The sequence below is a fragment of the Brachyhypopomus gauderio genome, chromosome 8 (genome assembly GCF_052324685.1).
Source record: "Brachyhypopomus gauderio isolate BG-103 chromosome 8, BGAUD_0.2, whole genome shotgun sequence".
Classification (NCBI taxonomy): Eukaryota; Metazoa; Chordata; class Actinopteri; order Gymnotiformes; family Hypopomidae; genus Brachyhypopomus; species Brachyhypopomus gauderio.
In genome coordinates, this window is record NC_135218.1 from 13,494,358 (window position 1) to 13,510,353 (window position 15,996).

A 15,996-nucleotide genomic window follows, 5' to 3' on the forward strand; every position below is an offset into this window, starting at 1 on the left:
GGGCCTCCAGCAGTGGGACACATCCCGTTTGGTGGAGCCAGAGTCCTGAATGACACGCGAGGAGCATGCTTAGCCCCCCCCCCTTCCTCCTTCCCAAGTCTGCACACGTTTGCATCCAGTTCCAGTTCCTAATGGGTACAGATGTCTTAACCCCACAGCAGATAACAGCTTTAACACATCCAAAGCCATGAAACGGCTCGCTTTGTACATAAAGCTCCTTTAGACCAACTGAGGGTGCACCAATAGCTTTTCTGAGCTGTTTTCTTTTGTTTTTTCTTAATACACCAACACAAGGATCCATCTTGTGTGAGGCGAACCAGCACCATCTGCTTCAGTGTCGCTGCAGACTGCTGGCTGGTGTCCGGCAGTGGCCCGGTGTCCAGCGGCACGCCCCCGTGTGGCAGTCCATGGAAGTACCCGCCTTCCCTGTGGACAAGTCCACCGCTAGCCTGTTTATCATCTGTGTCTCACAGACAAGGGGAAACTAGGGAGGAACTGTGCAGAAACAGGTCACCCTCTTTGTAACATGCTCATAGAGCAGGAGGGGCTCCTCGTATTGTGTTGGAAAGTGAAGTGATTAGTATTCTTCTACCAGCTATGGTGTGTTGGGCAGATCGAAAGACGTAGCCTGTGAGGATTCGGTCTCAAATGGTGCTATCATGTGATTGAACTTGTGATCAGGGCAGGGCTTCAGTGTCAGGTTCCAGCACAAAAAGGGTGCATTAATATTATAAAAGATTCATGCAGGTCCACAGCAACTTAATTGCTTGATTAAATGAAAAAATTACCAGAGATCATGAATGCACAGCAGGTGAGCTCATTCTGCCCCTTAGCACAGACACTTTTCTCCTTTAATGAATACAGCCGTGCATTATATTGACTAAGAAAATCAAGGAAAGTCAAATTTGTGTGAAATGAAAATCAAAACGTGATTGAGACCAAAGACAGTAATGCTGCTCATGGTACTATTGCATGTGATGAACTATATATAAAACCTAAAACTATAATGTATATACAATTCCTCCCATGTGATGTAGAGCTTCATAGTTATTAGACCAAATTGCGCTACAACCAGCTGTTATTTCTCTCTATATTTTATAAAATATCTGGATATTCTTTGGCAAATCTCATGAGGTGCAAATCTCATGTCCAGGAGCAGATCTCATGTCCAGGAGCAGATCTCAAGTCCAGGAGCAGACCTCAAGTCCAGGAGCAGATCTTTGTTATTGTATAGGTGCTCAGTGGACTGACGCCATGCAGACTGCACCTCCACACGTCCTGTAGAGCAGGACTGTGCTGAAATATAACAATGGTGTTTCATGACTTGCCTAATGATTTTGTCTTGAAAGGGCCTGCTTACAATTCTAATAAAAGAACCAACATAGCTTAAAAACTATGAAAATCCCTTAGTGATGATTCTTTTGTCAATAAACATACTAATAATGTCATACCCTTCTTTGCATAGAAGCACCATGCACAACAGGTAACCATTACAAGGCCTCTTAAGGGCTGAGGTCCAAAGGAAGAGCTTTAGTTTCATGACCCACGATGCGAGAGCTGCATCCTATATTTCACATCCATATAGAGCTAATCCTGGTCTTACTGCAGGGTAACCTGGGGTCATTTGATGCTGCATCATCTTTGGCTCCTGATTATATAAAACAGAGATTACACTGGGCTGACATAAACATGAGGAGAGACCTCAGCAGTGAACGGTGTTCACATCAGTAATCTTCTGGTGCTTAACTTCCAGGAGGGATTTGTATCACGAGTCTGCCTAAGCACTCCTATTCCGTCATAAGTTCAGGCCTTCCTGATACGCTGGCACATGTAAGATCTCCATCAGTCGTGCTGCACCGGACGTGCTGCTTGCACCACCGCTGGACCCAGGATGCTTCTCCATGCACTGTGGCCCTCCGGCCAGACACTGTGTGGAGCCGTATGGGCTTGTGGAGGAATGGACCAGACATGCATGGAGACACGTGGTCTACAGTCCAGGACTGTAAACCTAGAAATGCCTTTGGTAGCACTGCCTAATAAAGTGGCCAGTGCACCGCCTCCAGCTGTTTGGAATAAATTGGCAGGTGGTGGAATATACGTATACATACATTCAAGCATATAAATGTGTGCACATGTACACACACACACACACACACACACACACACACACACACACACACACACACACACACACACACACACACACACCTAAATTGTATTTAAAAAGCAAAAATGTCTGAACCGTGTCCTTACCAAAACATAATCATTCCAAACATGATCCAACTTTATCAGTGGTAGTCCACCTGTCCCCCTGGTGACTGAGCTGGACTGGGTAAGACTGTCTCCAGTTAGACACTGGACTGGGTAGGACTGTCTCCTGTTAGACACTGGACTGGGTAGGACTGTCTCCTGTTAGACACTGGACTGGGTAAGACTGTCTCCTGTTAGACACTGGACTGGGTAAGGCTGTCTCCTGTTAGACACTGGACTGGGTAAGACTGTCTCCTGTTAGACACTGGACTGGGTAAGGCTGTCTCCTGTTAGACACTGGACTGGGAAAGGCTGTCTCCTGTTAGACACTGGACTGAGTAGGACTGTCTCCTGTTAGACACTGGACTGGGTAGGACTGTCTCCTGTTAGACACTGGACTGGGTAAGACTGTCTCCTGTTAGACACTGGACTGAGTAGGACTGTCTCCTGTTAGGCACTGGACTGGGTAAGACTGTCTCCTGTTATACACTGGACTGGGTAGGACTGTCTCCTGTTAGACACTGGACTGGGTAAGACTGTCTCCTGTTAGACACTGGACTGGGACAGAAAAGCCAAGGTTTAAATGTTCTTGTGCTCATTCTGTAAATGACTGTCCATTTGATTTATAGTGATGATTGTAAATATAATTGTGGTGTGATATCTGTAATGCTACACATGGTAGTTACACAGTGCTGCACATAGAGCTAAACTAAAAAATAAAAGTGTCATAGCACTGATATTTTCATGTTTCATTATGTTGCAGAAGTAGAAATGATGTCATCATTTGTTTGTTCCATACAGATTATAGAAAATGTAGAAAATTATTTTAATGCCTTTTTCGTGCAGTAGGTCTGTTTTATTGGTGTGTTTTAGTACACTGGGCTGATATTATATGTAATTTACTTCTAAAATGTTCAAATTTCTTGTACATTTTGAGTAAGTGAATGTGGGCACTTGAAGGTGAGCATTAAACTCCGGTCTTTTTTCACAGGTGTAACCACATACATATTTAAACCCCCACCACCGCCATCTTCCAGCCCTCTCATACATTCACCTCTTACACGGACTTCAAAGAAAAAGCACTCCATTCTGACATTTCAACTTAGAGCCAGTAACAATACATACATATCGCCCCTGTCGTAATAAATGATAGTTTGAGAACTGGAAATCTGCTGTGGTTCCTTGGTCAGTGGCCAATGGCTGCATGTGCATACGTGCGCAAGCTTGTGTTGCTATGGGCTACTGGGTCCATCTTATACAAGAAGTTAAAGCTGCTTTAACCTCCTCAGGCCATGGCCTCTAGCCTGCAGCAGGGTCTCGTACCAGCCCTGACTCCTGGTGTTCTTTTAAATACTTCCCTTCTGTAGTTAGTGGAGGTCCTAACCCAAATGTGCCCAGACGGCACTTGGCCTGTTCTGTCCTGCGTCGGTCCTCTGTGTGATGCTGGTGTCACTAGGCCAGTCGTCATTTCTCACTGTACCACCTCTGTCTTTCTCCCCCGTTCCCAGTTCAAAGACACTCACACATTCCCTCAGTTCCTGTCACTTACAGCACTCGTTAAGATGGACTGAATTACTGTCTCGCACTCTTCATACTCCTACAAACGTAAAGGCCACCTGTCACGTTTCCCCATCACAACCTGGATTAATAAGAAAGGGGAAACAATACTACTGTTCAAACCTCTCCACAAACGAGCTTACAAACGTTTAGGACCAATTAGATCTCTTTTCGCTGACACTTTGGCACGGAGAGAAAAGGCTACAACGGCAGAGGCTGGCTGGCGCTGGCTGGGTCCAGTCCCAGGTCTACAGGATAATAACCAGGCTTTCTGATTCGTACGTTTCCACATTTGTATAACCATACTTCTCTGAGCAGCCACAGACCAGGGTCAGGACACTCTTTTCTTTGGCTACACGGGACGCGAGATACAATGTATGTTCATGACCGTGAAGCCCCTATCACACCAGTTGACAGCTCTAATGCAAACGTGCGCTTTTGCCTTAGCACGGAACGCTGTAATGATATTAGTTATCTTAGACCTTTTGTTCACCAACCACATTCCCTGTTTTTGCATGTTTTCCACACAGAGAGACCCACCTCTTATCAACACCTATAGAAGAAATCAGCACCTCACTCCAAGCTAGGGGCTGCATACAGAGATTAGAACGTAGCCCGGCAAACCTATGAATGAGATGCTCTGACATATAAATAAGGTCCCTTATCTTCTATAGCACAGGTGAGAATGGTCTGGCAGCAAGAACATATCATACTTATTTTGTCACAAGGAAAGTGCAAAAACTACACCACACTACACCATTAAAGCACCTTTCACGCAGTCTCTGTTCTTCATATCTGGACAGAGATTCGCTGGACAGTGTGAAAGCAGCAAACTTACTGACTTGCTTCTAGCTGCAAGTGGAAATGACCACAAAAGCACAAGGAGCATTTGGGAGAGTGTAATGATCATAAACAAAAATGACTTCAAGACTCCTCACAACTGAGATCAATGAGCCAAATATAGCAGCAGGTTCAGCGCACAGCGACACAGCAAAGTGCTTCATCTGTGAGCACATTAACGCTGCTGAACATAATAACACTTGTGAACACACTAATGCTGGTGAACATACTAACACTGCTGAACATAACGCTTGTGAACATACTAACACTTTTGAACATAATAACGCTTGTGAACATACTAACACTTATGAACATACTAACGCTTGTCTTAAATATTTACATGTCACTGCCGATTAATTTTTAAGATCACTTTAACCACACATACATAATACTTTGCTACTTTATTCAAAGACATATATACTTTTTTTCTATATGCCTAATAACTGATATCATGTTTATGGTTACACTGTATTTATTTTTTTACCTTGTATCAATAAAAGACGTGTAACTGTCAAGTGCATGGGTGAACGAGGCGCTTCAGAAAACAGCCTGCTAGGCTGGAGTCGATCCTAAATGTGCTGGGGGTATCTGTCATTGGAGTGGCAGGGATCACCGGATCACACAGCGATTGGGCAGCAAGGGAGCGAAGGAGAGAGCGAGTGCTCTGGTCCAATCAGCTGTTGTGTGCTTTCCTGACCTGTTTTAGATCGGGTGTGGACGTAGATCAGACCTCTTGAAAATGCAGAAGCATGTATTCTCATTTATTCATTTGCCAGAGCTCGTCCAGAGAGATGAGTGTGTCCAGAGAGATGAGTGTGTCCAGAGAGATGTGAGTGTGTCCAGAGAGATGCGAGTGTGTCCAGAGAGATGAGTGTGTCCAGAGAGATGTGAGTGTGTCCAGAGAGATGCGAGTGTGTCCAGAGAGATGAGTGTGTCCAGAGAGATGTGAGTGTGTCCAGAGAGATGAGTGTGTCCAGAGAGATGAGTGTGTCCAGAGAGATGCGAGTGTGTCCAGAGAGATGAGTGTGTCCAGAGAGATGAGTGTGTCCAGAGAGATGCGAGTGTGTCCAGAGAGATGAGTGTGTCCAGAGAGATGTGAGTGTGTCCAGAGAGATGAGTGTGTCCAGAGAGATGCGAGTGTGTCCAGAGAGATGAGTGTGTCCAGAGAGATGTGAGTGTGTCCAGAGAGATGAGTGTGTTCAGAGAGATGTGAGTGTGTCCAGAGAGATGCGAGTGTGTCCAGAGAGATGCGAGTGTGTCCAGAGAGATGAGTGTGTCCAGAGAGATGTGAGTGTGTCCAGAGAGATGAGTGTGTCCAGATAGATGAGTGTGTCCAGAGAGATGTGAGTGTGTCCAGAGAGATGAGTGTGTCCAGAGAGATGTGAGTGTGTCCAGAGAGATGAGTGTGTCCAGAGAGATGTGAGTGTGTCCAGAGAGATGCGAGTGTGTCCAGAGAGATGAGTGTGTCCAGAGAGACGCGAGTGTGTCCAGAGAGATGCGAGTGTGTCCAGAGAGATGCGAGTGTGTCCAGAGAGATGAGTGTGTCCAGAGAGATGTGAGTGTGTCCAGAGAGATGAGTGTGTCCAGATAGATGAGTGTGTCCAGAGAGATGTGAGTGTGTCCAGAGAGATGAGTGTGTCCAGAGAGATGTGAGTGTGTCCAGAGAGATGCGAGTGTGTCCAGAGAGATGAGTGTGTCCAGAGAGACGTGAGTGTGTCCAGAGAGATGTGAGTGTGTCCAGAGAGATGCGAGTGTGTCCAGAGAGATGAGTGTGTCCAGAGAGATGTGAGTGTGTCCAGAGAGATGCGAGTGTGTCTTCATGATGGGGTTGATGGTGTGCTTCATTATAACAAATGGCTGGGCAGAATGGAAGCGAGCAATTATTTGTAGATGAACTCGCACAGGGTTGCATTGCCTCCCAAGTCTACTACTTTTTTTCAGCTTTTTAATGAGGTGCTCCAGTGAATCGTATTGTGTTAATCGGGCCCACAGATGCTTCTTTGTTTTACCTGAAGCTCTGATCTCATATGCAGCACAAATGCTAATTGAATTTATTATCACTAAAGCTCGACTTGGTATGACTAGACAAGCGTACCTGCTGCTTATGAAGGAAGGAAAATATTTCTCTGCTGCTGACATATGTAGGATTACAGCCTTGCTTTGATAAGATAACAAAACATAATTCCTTATGCATATCAATCGAAATGCAGTCCACAGGCTGTAATACTTGTTGTTCAATCAATCCATCCGATGCAGTGGTAATGTTCACACGTCCTCTGCAGCAGTGGTCACCAACCACCGGGTCGCGGACCGGTATCGACGATCAGAGTCTGAGTGATGTTTTATTTTGAAAAATATACAAAAAATTGGGATTCTCTCCCAATTACATCCGTCGGTGCGTCTAGTGAGTCGTTTTATTTCGTCGTATTTACCCCTCGCATTTTAACGCCTGGTCCGTGAAAATATTGTCTGACGTGAAACCGTGGCGCAAAAAAGGTTGGAGACCGCTGCCCTACAGAATCTCTTCTACCTCTCGTCTTGAGCGTGTGGCTCGACTAAGCCCAGCGTGTTCCTCCAGATGCCTACCCCATCTCAGAGGTGGTGTACAAGTGGACGCAGGGCCCCGCCGAGTCCGTGGTGGTGGCGGAGGAGGGCTCGCGACTCAACCAATACCATCTGATTGGCCAGACAGCGGGCACAGAGGACATCAGCACCAGCAGAGGTACCAAGATCATTACACTCAGTCGCCACAGCCAGCAAAGTCACACCACAGGCGCTGATGGCGCGACCTAGCTAATAAGACTGCACAAAATGTTGTTTCTTAATTGTTTTTGCTATATTGGCTTTTGCAATGTTGATACTTCAGCAAGCTGCAGTATGCAATACTGTAGTCTATGTCTTTTATTTTGTGCTGTGAGCAACCTTAGATATGTCCCATATTAATTGGGTCAAAATAATTATGGATCATCCTGATTTATGTTTAAAATCATGAGTTTTAAATTATTTTCAACATCAACATTGCAGTATATTGTAATATACAACAATATTATGTTGTATAATAACAATATCCTAACTGTGCAGCCCTACTAAGCTAATACCATATATCTTCCCCCACTAGTGTGCATGTGTATGTGGTTGTCATGTTTACTTGAGTGTTTGTGTTTCACTTGTTATAACATTTTATTTCTGAAGTACCATTCAGCGTTGTTATTTTTTTTTATATACTTCTTGGGTGTTACGTTAGCGACGTTACTCCTGTTGAAAGCCGCCTGTATGATTTAGCAACACTAGCGTGAGAAGAAGAACAGCAAATTGGATGGAGATGACAAATGAATGGTGAGGATTTGAGAGGACTTCCCACTCATTGCCAGCTGTCTCTGAGTGAACGAGGAAAGTGGTGAAGAGGAGAGGGAGGTAGAGAGAGAGAGAGAGAGAGAGAGAGGGAGAGGGAGGTAGAGGGAGAGAGGGAGGTAAAGAGAGAGAGAGAGAGGGTAAGGGAATGAGATAAATAAACATTTGTCCCTGAGCCACCCGATCTGGAGGGTTAATCCCAGCCTCCCCTTCAGTTGTGCTTTTACCAGATGATGGGTCACGATTGGCTGGCACTCCCAGGGGTGTGTGGGAAAAGGGGGCGGGGAAATGGGAGGGCCAGTGGTATCTGTGTAATTCAGTTAAATAAAAGGAAGGGGTAACACACTCTCCAGCTGCTTATTACTGGAAACACATGGAGTCAGTATCAATATCTCCATGTATACATATACACTGGCAGGAATGCTGGACACATATCCTGTGATCTTTAATAATATATCACTTTGCCCTGATCACGAATGAGGCCCAAACACCAATCAGCATATTGTGTTAACCAATGGCCTTTCTCTACTCATCCTGACACAGTCCCACCTGACTCCACTGTGTGGCCCCTACAGATCAGAGTTAACCCCATCTGACATCCTCCCCTCCCCCTTCTTTGACGTCTCTTGCGCTCTGGCGGACTGGATTGCAGGGTAAAGGTTGTGAGGCTATTAGTGCTGCTAATCTGAGGTGCAAACCCTCTTTACAAATTCAAGAATAGATCCACAAAGAGCTCACAGCATGAGCAACATTATTAACAAGCAAGGAACCTGGCAAAGAGAGAGAGAGAGAGAGAGAGAGAGAGAGAGAGAGAGAGAGAGAGTGAAAGAGAGAGTGAAAGAAAAGAGAAAAAGAGACTCTAACACAAGCTGCCAAACTGATGTGAAATCATTCTCAGTGAAAATGTCATCATCACAAGCAACCCACTGTAAAGACATGAGGTTAACCTGTCAGTTGTTATTAGCTAAAAAAGAAAGCTCTTCTGCAAAGAACACTATATCCAGCATGCTTTAGTGGCCGAGCGTTTCCCAGCCTGCCCAGAGGGAAGCAGAAAAGCACTCACCAGTTGACCAACATGGCAGCGTTGTTCTCTGCTACGAACGGCAGCTCTCCGTAAACACTCCAAAAGCCGAGCAGTACGGTCCACCACAGGCGCATCTCTGCCGCCTCTCAGCAGAGTCCTGCCCAGCAGGGCACATCCAAGGCTGGCTATCTGAAACGGGACACCCGCCTGTCCTCCTGCTCATGGACATGTGGGGTAGAGGGCGGCCACGGGGACACGGAGGCGATCTCCTCTCTGCGAGGGCCGGCTCGCAACCTGCTTCATTATGAGGCTTTGCCTCCAGGTCACACTCTCAGCCGCCCTTGGTCCTCCCCGTCTGCCCCGTTCTGCCCTTCCTGCTTCTGGCTGTCCGCGTTCTTGCCCCGCGTTCTTGCCCCGTGTGGTGGTGCTCACGGCGCACGGGCGGTACAAGGCTGGCCCGGCCTGATGGGGGGCTTAGGTCTATGAAATGGAGCAAGAGAACTAGAATGAGAGTGGATGAGTCAATCAGACTGAGACAGAGAGATAGAGTGAGAGAGAGAGAGAGAGTGTGAGAGAGAGAGAGAGAGAGCGAGCTACAGGATGCAGATTGTGACAAAGGATTAGTGGGACACAGAAATCGGATTTTGTCAAAAGAAAGCAGCAGTCATCGGTGGATTTCCTTTAGTTTATCAGGTTCTGTGGCCTAGAGGGATTTTAGAAAGCTTCGAATGCAATCTTGGCTTGATTAACGGGATATATGACGTTTTTCCACTCTCCTGTACTTGTTTTATTCCCCTTTTCTCTCTCTGTAGTCATCGTTGTATTCCTGCTAATGTTTCCAAGCTTCTACACCCTCCACCTTAAACCCAACCATTCCCATATCTGCTTCCTCATCCTACTCCATGGAGTACATTTACATCCGCATTTTCATATGACTAATACAGTATGCAAGATCATGTTTCCAATCATGTTTCCAATTGAGGGAGGTTGAATTATTTTAGGTATTTAATTGTGCACATGTGTTATTGTGGAAGTGAAGTATCATTTTCAAAAGATAATTAAGCTGATTAAGACGGAAGAAGGAAGAGCAGATTTCACAGTAGAGGAGCCCTTATGATAACTGACCATTGTTTGGCGTAAATGAGACTGCCTGCAGTTTAATCGAGCTACAGATGGGCTTAAAATACAGGCTTCCCGGCCAGCGCTCCTATCAAAACTCGACATTTTCTACACACTTTTTCTATACACATTTCTTATTTGCCATTATTACACAGCAACAAAGGAGGATCGTCCTCTCTCTCTTTCTCTCTGTTTAAACCTCTTAGGTGGCTTGCTTTTATCCCCAGAGTTTAATCACACTCGCCCTCCCTCCCTCCCTCCCTTGTTCATGGCTTCCTCGTGTATGTTTCAATCATCTGTGGCCCCCCCTTCCCCTTGATCCTCTCTATGCACTTGTCGCCTTGCAGGTCAGTACACAGTGATGATGGCTCACTTCTACCTGAAGAGGAAGATTGGCTACTTTGTGATCCAGACGTACATGCCCTGCTTCATGACCGTCATCCTGTCGCAAGTGTCCTTCTGGCTCAACCGCGAGTCTGTCCCTGCGCGCACTGTCTTTGGTCAGTGCCCCAAACACCTCATTGCACCAATCAGATGGATTCTTATTCCCACCGGCAGTGTTACAATCTACAAAGCGATTCGGTCGTACAGTGCTAGAGTTTCCTTTGGGTCAGCTCATCTTTTGAGTATAATGGTTCTTTTGCGTATGTGTTCCTTGCTGGCTAATTCGTTTAGTGAGTAATTTATCAATAATTCTCATCAAAATGGACATCAGAATCAACTGGATGCAGACAGATGAAATGGAGAGCTGATCTGATCAGATAGCTGTGGTGGAATGTACCGGAACTCTACAGCTTTGTGGTCTACCGTTGTGGTGCTCAATAAAGCAGCATAAAACTGCACAGATCCAATCACCTACTGAGGATTTACATGTAAAATACACAAATGTTCACACACACACACACACACACACACACACACACACACACACACACACACACACACACACACACACACACACACACACACACACACACACACACACTCCAGAGGCAAGCTGAAAGGGCACGGTCTGTGGTTGACAAATCTCTGGTCCAGATCCTGGGAGATGCTCTGATGTTGCTGGTTGGGTGTAGCACACCTCTCATCTGGTGAACAACATAGTCTCACTCTACATCAGAGGAGTAGTCCACCCATGCCTAAACACCTGCTTATAGCATGCATCCCACAAAATACTATGCTAATAATGGGTAATATTCTAATAATGCATATTATGCTAATAATAATGCTGCCACTCCCCTCAGTCAAGGTAAGTTTGGAGATTTTGACAGGCTTGGCTTGATTTCCGTTCTCTATAATAGTGGTTTAATTAGAAATGTAATTAGTCTCAAAATAAAAGTATTTTTCATGTGGCGATTGTTATGAAATGTCTTGAGAGAGTAATGAATGGAGAATGGTTATGTTCCTGTAGTGGAGCGTTGTCATGGGTTCACTGGAACGCAGTACGCACCTTCAGCCCATGACCCATTATGGCCCCTCCCTCTACACTCAGGCGTGACCACCGTGCTGACCATGACCACCCTGAGTATCAGCGCCCGCAACTCCCTGCCCAAGGTGGCCTACGCCACAGCCATGGACTGGTTCATCGCCGTCTGCTACGCCTTTGTCTTCTCCGCCCTCATCGAGTTCGCCACTGTCAACTACTTCACCAAGCGCAGCTGGGCCTGGGACGGGAAGAAGGCTTTGGAAGCTCAGCAGCCCAAAGTGAGAGAGGGCGTGTGGGTGTGTGGGTGGTGTTCGTGTGGGTGGTGTTAGTGTGGGTGTGTGGGTGGTGTTCGTGTGGGTGGTGTTAGTGTGGGTGTGTGGGTGGTGTTCGTGTGGGTGGTGTTCGTGTGGGTGGTGTTCGTGTGGGTGGTGTTAGTGTGGGTGTGTGGGTGGTGTTCGTGTGGGTGGTGTTCGTGTGGGTGGGGGGTGTTCGTGTGGGTGTGTGGGTGGTGTTCGTGTGGGTGTGTGGGTGGCGCTCATGTGGGTGGGTGTTCATGTGGGTGTGTGGGTGGTGTTCATGTGGGAGTGTAAATGTGTAGTTGGGTGTCTATGCGTGTGACATTCTTTTCAAATACATTCCCTCACACATCCATTCATGTGTCATTTCTGCTTTAAAACCTGTCATAGTGTTCAATGAGCAAGACCCCCCCCCCCCCCCCAGTAATAGAGCCATTTACAGTGCAGAAGAGAAAACCGGGCCAATTCCAAATACTTTATATCTTTAAATGCATCACTTTGCTTATTAAGGTTATATAATGCCCTCTTGACCTCAATTAGCTCAGCTATTACCTCAGTAAATTAATTCATTACCTCAGTGCTGATGATTGCTTTCATCAATATCTGTTTCATGAGCCTGAAACATTTTGAGGTCTTGAGTCATTTTTTCTTTTTTAGTTTCAGACATTGACCGTCCCCCAAATATGAACAATCTATTAGCATCTCAGTAATTGGTCTTACTGGAAGATCTTTTAAAACACTGCAGTTTTAACCTCAACCAGATAGCTTATGCAGTATGTCTGGTCATAAACACCCAGGCCAACACAACCTGCTTTTATATGCTTTTATGTTTTTATTGCACATTTAAATGTCATGTATGCTTTGAGATTGTTTTGCATCTTGTTAAGTAAGACCTACAAGGTCCTAATTTATGGTGGTGTAAAAATAAATCTGAAATCAAAGCCCATATGGTGTTCTACTGTGTTTGTAGAGTCTGGAAAGTAGACCTTTGGAAAATTGTCCCTTGGCCTTCAGTAGCTCTGCAGGAAAGGTCAGGCGTGCTTTACAGGGCATCCTGTGGGAGCAGGGGGAGAAGTCGCACACGCCTGCAGCAGGCGTGCTCCATGCCTGGCCCTGGTGCATGCCATGGGCCTTTTCATTGGCTGCACTGTGAGGTTGTGATGTTGCGTGTTTGTTTTCCATTGGCTGAGGCGCTGAAACAGATAGGTGCACAGAGACCTCATTAGGGCTGTTTTAAGTGATTCAGCAAACAGGGTCCAGTGTCAATACAGAACAGGACAAAATGGAGCGATGCTGAGGTGTTAAAACTGTCGCCGATTGACATGTCAGTGCAGATCAATATCCAGAACACACCTACACGCCAACCACACACACACACCCCTATACCCCACACCCCACCTCACACACCCCACAGACACCACCCCACACACCTCCACACCCCTGACCCCCCACACTCCCCCACATACCACCCCCCACACACACAATGATGTCTTAGTGATTAATACAATGACCAAAACCAAATTAGGAGCTGAGCCTTATTATTTTTTAATGGAAGGACTTCTATCTCTCCTTTTTTCTGTTCCAAAAAAGCCAATGGCTGTTCTTTTAATATGTCCTATAAAATATGGAATTACTTTTGCATATGGCTCTAATGCATTTTTCCTTCCAGTGCACTCACAAACAGAATACAGATTACTTTTAAAGCTCCAGATAAAATGCAAGTAGACAGTTGAAATCTGCTGCTAAAACTCCTGAGAGTCTAAAGGGGGCAGATGAAACATGTGCTGATCTGTCCAACACACCTACTGAAACACGCTCCCAGTTCACACGCCCATGAATGGATAATCTAACCCTGGGATGAGTTTAATAGGGCCGATGACTTTGTATTTTTATGTCTACAAGCCAGGCAGTTCTGGAGATGCGTTAATCAAGACTTTCAAAACAAAACCTTAATGCCATTTCACTTATGAGACATCCTAATTCCTTCAGTTCACACGGTGTAGGTGAGGCAGGTTCACGCCAGTCCGTTGGCGAGTCCGTTTAAATCATCGCCTCTGCTCTTCTATTACTGTGGACATGCTTTAATAATCTGTTGAGCTTGTTCTGCACATGCTATTGTCTCGTATTCAGAGCTGGATCTTTGTGAACAGCAAGAAGGCCGCAGCCCTCATTACAGCTCCGTCAGTTCAGACGAGGGCAGCCTGGTCTTCATGCAGCACCCATGCGTCTCTTCTCTGAAAGTCGTGGCTCGGTGGTAACTTCACTTTCTTCATGTTTCCATCCACAGAAGAAAGATCCACTAGCACTGTCCAAGAAGCCCAACAACACGTGCTCCACCGGTGTGAACTTCACGGCAAACATCAACAAGGACTCGGCCATCGCGACCATCTCCAACAGCACGGCCGTGCAGCTGAAGACCGCAGAGACCAAAGCCGCCATGGACCCCAAAAAGACGTACAACAGCATCAGCAAAATCGACAAGATGTCCCGGATAGTCTTCCCTGTTCTTTTTGGCACTTTCAACTTAGTCTACTGGGCTACGTACCTCAACAGGGAGCCGGTGATCAAGGGAGCTGTGTCCCCCACATAAAGTGGTGGGACATGACAGCTGTGACCTTCCCCTCATAAACGCCCTCGTGTTCTCCCACCCACGACCACATCAAAGCGGACCTACCAGGAGCGAAAATGATGGCAAACGTCTATTCACTTTCCACAAAAAAATCTTTCCTCTACTTTTCCTTCTGTTTTCAAAGATTGCATGATTGATTCAAAGCTCTGTGGGAATACTATTGCCATATCTGCCTTGAATTTCTACTATATATTAACTACTCTTATATTAGGATTTCTTAGATGATTGTTGCATTTATCTTCTATTCTAATATACTCTACACAAGCAAGGATTTCACTCATGACAAATCGGTTTCCAGTTTCAAAAATAACAATTTGACAAAAACAATAATGCATTTGGCATTCACATTTGTCAGTGAGTCAAATAAATGCACATGATTACAAGTACAGCAATGCCAAATGCTATGCAAAAAAAAAAAAAAAACAAACAAAAAAATGTTTTTTTCTACTGTATCAACGCTTATTGAAAACCTTGCTTTGTACAAATGGGCTCAAGGCTTCTGGCGTTGAAACTCGAGCATTTGAAGCATCGAGCAGAGATATGAAGTGGACTAATAGCCATGCTAAAAGTGTTGCCTTTGGAGATATGATGCCATATGAGTGCACTGAAATCTCCAGCGATTACTTTTTAAAACAATTTTGAGTCCATTTTCGTTTTAATCAACTTTGCTATAGCTTGAAGCCATTTTGAAGCAATGGGCTGACTTGTATTGCGCCCTCTATTGGCAGCTTTTGAAACTTTGCTCTTTAATACTGCAGTATGTGGAGTAAAGAAGGTCGGGTTGCAGTTAAGACTTTCAGATCACTTGTATATAAGCTGTGAATGCTTTGCTATTGTCAGCTCTTTGCCCTTGTGCAGGGACTGAATGTTGTGCTATAATGTTATGACAATGTGCAGCTAAACAAAACAAAACAAAACATAACCACAAGCTACGGTTCCAGTTATGGATCTGCAGACTGGATCACTTAATATTATGGGCTTCAGCTTTTATACACTATAGCATTCCTTTCCTATTGACACAGTACCAGGCTTACTGTAGGCATTGTCATAAATATTAAGTTGTTGTTTCCTGTCTGTATTGATATGAATTGCTTATGGACTTATTAGTCATAGAGTAGATTTTGGTGAATTTTCTTACCATGTATTGTGGCTAGGTGAAATTGTTCTGGCATCTGGAGCAGGACAGTGAGCGGTCCTGAGAAGCACTGAATGCTATCACCTAGAACAGGCGTGTTGTTTTTTTTTTCTTGCTACCATGGAAACCAATCTACATGACTTTTCATCAGGCATAATATCAGAACCGAAAGTTTACCAAAACTGTCAGTTTTCAGCTGTCCCTGTATATAGATAAAGGAGCAGACAGAATAATGTGTGTGTGTGTGTGTGTGTGTGGTGTGTGTGTGTGTGTGTGTGTGTGAGAGAGAGAGAGAGAGAGAGAGAGAGAGAGAAATGAGTGATAAGACAGGGAAAATGAGAATGAGAGAGAGAAAGAGGCAGAATGGCA

The 15,996-nt window shown here is 45.3% G+C and overlaps 1 protein-coding gene across 4 annotated transcripts in view; it reads left to right on the plus strand.

The window, feature by feature from the left end:
• Positions 1-14,961, plus strand: part of gabra5 (gamma-aminobutyric acid type A receptor subunit alpha5) — a 30,185-nt gene extending 15,224 nt beyond the window's left edge. For all 4 annotated transcript variants that reach the window (XM_077014708.1, XM_077014710.1, XM_077014706.1 and 1 more), the window contains 4 exons: positions 7,226-7,369; positions 10,489-10,641; positions 11,634-11,845; positions 14,151-14,961. In XM_077014708.1, coding sequence (XP_076870823.1) covers positions 7,226-7,369; positions 10,489-10,641; positions 11,634-11,845; positions 14,151-14,453 — 812 coding nt within the window. In that variant the 3' untranslated portion in view covers positions 14,454-14,961. The remainder of the gene's footprint in view (positions 1-7,225; positions 7,370-10,488; positions 10,642-11,633; positions 11,846-14,150) is intronic.
• The last annotated feature ends 1,035 nt before the right edge of the window (positions 14,962-15,996 follow it).